This window comes from Charadrius vociferus, unplaced genomic scaffold, assembly GCF_000708025.1.
Source record: "Charadrius vociferus isolate BGI_N301 unplaced genomic scaffold, ASM70802v2 scaffold411, whole genome shotgun sequence".
Classification (NCBI taxonomy): Eukaryota; Metazoa; Chordata; class Aves; order Charadriiformes; family Charadriidae; genus Charadrius; species Charadrius vociferus.
Window position 1 is genome coordinate 3,006,502 of NW_009646935.1, and position 4,617 is coordinate 3,011,118.

At 41.5% G+C, this 4,617-nt stretch overlaps 1 protein-coding gene across 1 annotated transcript; it reads right to left on the bottom strand.

Moving 5' to 3' along the window:
• Nucleotides 1-213: 213 nt before the first annotated feature.
• On the bottom strand, nt 214-4,147 carry MGME1 (mitochondrial genome maintenance exonuclease 1). The gene is made up of 4 exons (XM_009894830.1): nt 3,610-4,147; nt 2,211-2,433; nt 1,612-1,744; nt 214-486 (listed from the first exon to the last, which is right to left on the bottom strand). Exons 1-4 carry the CDS (start codon nt 4,145-4,147, stop codon nt 352-354), a joined length of 1,029 nt encoding a protein of 342 aa, XP_009893132.1. The 3' UTR covers nt 214-351.
• Between the last annotated feature and the right edge of the window lie 470 nt (nt 4,148-4,617).

Consider the following 4,617-nt stretch of genomic DNA (forward strand, 5'->3'; position numbering starts at 1 on the left):
TGATTTTATTTTATTTTTTTTTTCCCCAAATGCCAAAAGAAGGATGATTTGATTGAGCAACTTTCCTATCAACCTCGGGTTGTATTAACCCTGTGGGGAAAAACAGATTAACTAAGTCGACTTTGTCCGGCCAAGTCCACCTAAGTCACCTACAATGTGAGCAAATACACATTCCCCACTCCAATTTTTCTTTTTTTTTTTTTTTTGGAGGGGAGGGAAAAAAACCCTGATATTAAGAAATGAGCCAAAGTTACTGAAAAAATAAAATGTATTCAAATGGAAGATTTAAACAAAGGATTCTTGCTTTGTCTCTGCGCTCAGACCACTGGCTTCAGCATAGCTTAGTTTGGGTCAGTTTTTGTCCACGTACTCTTCAAGGCGCAAAAGCCACTTATTCCAGTACTGTGAGCACAGCTCAGGATCCATGAAATGCGGATGCGCAGGGGAGCCGTTCTTGTAGGCAACCACAATGAGTCCACAGCTAACCTGCAGTTAAAAACAGAAGGCTGTCAGAAATTCAATGTCAATATGCAACTTCAATCAGCAATTCCGAACACTAAACCTCACTGCAAAACATCATCCTTAACTCTGAGTATCACAGTAATAGGGTCTGTTTAAACCTTGCAGATGTGGTAAAATTTCCAGTGACTGATGAGGATTTGCCTGAGGTCAAATAACCAGACTGATGCTGTTCCCCAGCATCAGTCTGAATGGAAACGGTTACTTCGGTGTGCTCCAACATCTTTCATACTTGACAAACAGCTCTAATCCAAACCCCACTCAGCTTCTGGGGTGAAGAGAAAGTGGTGGGGAACAGAAAGCTAATAGAAGAATTCTAGAATTACTGCCTGTATTTCACTCTGTAAGGACCATGTCTGTTTCGTGCTTGTGTTTACCGATCTCTACAATATTCTAGAAAGTCCTCTGAAGAACCTGTGAATTACTCTGCTCTCTCCTGCTTTGTATTTTCCCCTTCGATGCTTTGTATTGAAATAACAACCCTTCGGGCCAAGCAGACGTGGGTGGCTAGAATTGCATTTGGAGTCTTTAAAAACATTATTCCTCTCTCTTCTGATGAAGTGACTGACAACACACTGCTTTCCTCCGAGGAAACACTGTAGAGCTTCCAAACACTCTAAGTAAGTAAATCACTTATCACTTAGTCCCTCATTTGCTAGGGGGATATAGCAACACATGATGTGAGCAGTGCCCTCCCACCTCCCTTCCCTGTTTGCAGGCTCTTTCGCTTTACTTCCTCTCCTCCCCCTTCCTACTCTTGACACAAGCAAAAACCACACAGAGCAAAGCACTGGGGGTTGCCCAGATGCCCAGTCACCGTGAGTTCATCTGACCTGCTAAGACGCTGAGCATCCCTGAGTCCCACTGAGCAGCTCCTTAAAACCAATGAAAATACACTTGCAGCAGGATTAGCAAGAGCAGTGGAGTTATTTCACAGTACGTCAGCTTAACCTGATCTCAGACTGGGCTGCTGTGTTACAAATCCTCCTAACAGTTCCATGCTGGACAGCAGGTGCTAAAGGCAGTGGGTGGGGAGAAATGAAAATAACGTGGGCGCTGCTGCTTGTCTTGGCAGGTAGCAGGCCTACTGACCTGGAAGTCATAATTGGCATCATGATTTATGGCTCCAATATATGCTGCAACCTGCAATGGGTTGTCAAAAGTATTCTTCAGAGATGGCTTTGGTTTCTCTGAAGTTTTCCAGTCGATCACACACAACTGGCCTCTGCATAAGAGAACAAGATAGGACAATGTTTTAAACTCAAGTTTAGTCATAGCAGGAAACAAAGGATGGGACAGCAAAGAAAGCTGTATCACTCTCAGCCTGTTTCACCTTGATGTCACATTGCTCATTATGATGTCTAAGTAAGTCTCTTCCACACTGGTCGTCTCGATCTCAAAAATCAAGACTTATTAATATCTGCTGCAGTTCCTGGCAACTACCAAGGAGCACTTAACCCTACCCCGCTTATATCCTGCCCCAGTAAGGAATTCTGCACAAGGAACAACAGCAATTCTGTCATCAGGTTCACCTCCGAGTTCATCCATTTCACCCCTCTTAGAGATCTCTCCAGCTTGCTCCCAACAGCTCACCAACGCACCCGCACCAGCCTGAGAGACAGCCTCCCACACACCAGGGAGCACCACGCAACACTGGCATTATCAGGTTTCTTAGAGAACCAGTACCTCACCGATACTTAGCCACGCAGTCTACCAGGCCCAGATACTGAAGAGTCTCATGCTGAACAGCACTTTCCAGGGCTTTCACTTCGCTGATATCTTTTAAGACATGTTGCACACTTGATAAGTAGCCAGAAATAGCAACATCTTCTCTCTGCTCCTTAGTTGCCATCTCCTCAGGCAGAAATATAGATTCCAAAGCTGCATGAAAGAGCTCTCCTTGGAGAAAAAGATCTAAGAAACATGTGAAAAAAACCCACATTTTAGACACTACTCATAATACTGGTGGACTTGTATTCTAGATATTACACAACATAGCTCTTAAACCACTCCTCGTTTTGGTACTGAAAGCTTGAAGATGTGGGGAGAAGGGAATGAGACAGAAAAATAAACTAAGTGTCAACAGTGAAATTACCATCTCTTACGTTAATGCTTACTTTACTCTTTTGGTCTCACTAACTACTCAGAAACAAAATATGATTTTTAATTTATTGTTTATTCAGAGGCATTTGTGAATTTCTATGAATTAAAAATATTATTCTAGACTGCTTTTGCTGCGTTTGCTTCTTCTACTGTATCGGTTCATTTGAACTGAACTAATCTCCTCCTGAAATGGGTGGGCATAGTTCTAGGAGTAAGGGCTTATGTCAGAAACGATTCCAAGAAGGATAAATTTTAAGTAGTCATGTTAGGTTTGTTATGCCACCTTATTCACTGAAGTGCTTATTAACTCAAAAAGCATAAACACGGGATATTCAGTTTTAAAAAGCATAACAATTCATGTAAGGAGCGCTCGGGTATTATCAACCTTGCTACAAGAGGCTACCTGCTACCCCCCAGGTACTCCCAGACCCCCTTCAGCTTGGGGAAGTCACCTTTGTAGGTCTTATGAAATGAAAACCTCTAAGTGCATGGCAGTTTCATAGGAGAGGCCATATGTACTAAATAGTTACTGAAAAATTTCAACATAACCAGCAAGACGCTAGTTTTTTAACCACTCAGGATGATAGGATTTCAGAATGCTTATTTCTATCTCATTACAAAGTAGCTTTGTATCTCCAAACAGGCTCAGTAACGTCAGCGGGAAAATATCTATTTGCAAATAGATACTAGCACGTAGAGAAATAAAGGAGAGGCAGACAGGACAGAGCAAAGAATGTCTACTGTCTAATTCTCATTTCCCACACATTTCTGAATCCATTTTAGTGGTCATAGAACAAAGATCAGAGCTTAGATTCATTGATAACAGGTGTGCTCATAATACCCTGTCGGCCCTCGAAATAGAAACAACTTAAAGGATTTCCAAAACACTTGACTTGTAGGGCCAGATACTGCAGCTATGCAAGCACGTCCCAGCCAGCTATCCAGGCTATTGCTTCTACTTTTTTATCACGCTGTGGATAGACTTACTTTTAGTATACTCTGCAAAACCATCTTTTCCAAGTTCCTGTATCATTTTCTGCTTCCATCTTTCTAGATAAAAGGCTTGCTGCGGAGACATAGTCTGTTGAAGAATACGAGTAACACTGGGCATTTTTGTTTTTTGTAAAGAGATTTTCATGGGGAGGTTTGACTCACTGTTGAGAAGGGGAATGCTCTTGTTGGGGTTTATTAAAGGAACCCAGTTCTTGGGAGTTTTTGTTTCAGCTTTAACTGGAGGTCTGTGTTTATCCGGTGGCCCATATAACAAATTGTCTTCTTCAAGTATTGTCTCTGGTGTTTGAGCGCTGGTTTTGTAAGATGTAACGGAGTAGACCAAGTTCTTGTATTTTTCTTGGTCAACTTGTTCATAACTATTCACTTTTTTCTTCTTACTATAAAGACAAGTGGAGGTGGCCAGACACAAATACGGGAATTGCTTTTGGCAAAAAGGTGTTTGAAAAAGTATTCCCAGTTTCCCAGGTTTCCTGGACAGTAGCTGTAGGAATGTCATTCTGACAAGAAGCATTTGAGAGTAGTTAGGAGTTTTCTTTCTTCTGTTAGGAAGGGTCTGTGGGTTACCATATTTTCCCCCTGTGGAAAAATAAATTTGTGATTTCCAGAGTCATAAAACACTACCATCAACCTATTTTTGCTAAACAAAAAACTGATGTGGTCATAAAGTGCCTTCATACACCTTATGCCACCAAAATTCCATTAGATAAATAATACAGTAAAAGCAAGAACCAATAAGCAATGAAAAGAAGAAATGATCCTGAAAAGAACCAGTGCTGGTCTGCAAAATCTGAAACAGGGCAAACGCATAAAGACATTAAAGTAGCAAACGTAGCAGCAGATGATGCTTTTACAGCAACAGTATCAGAACTGTCATGAAAGGAGACACAAAATCTGTTCCCATACAAACACCCTCCCAAAAGATGGAGGGGGAAATAAAAAACGGCTATGCAGCAGAGAATGTAGCAAATCCATTGTTATGAG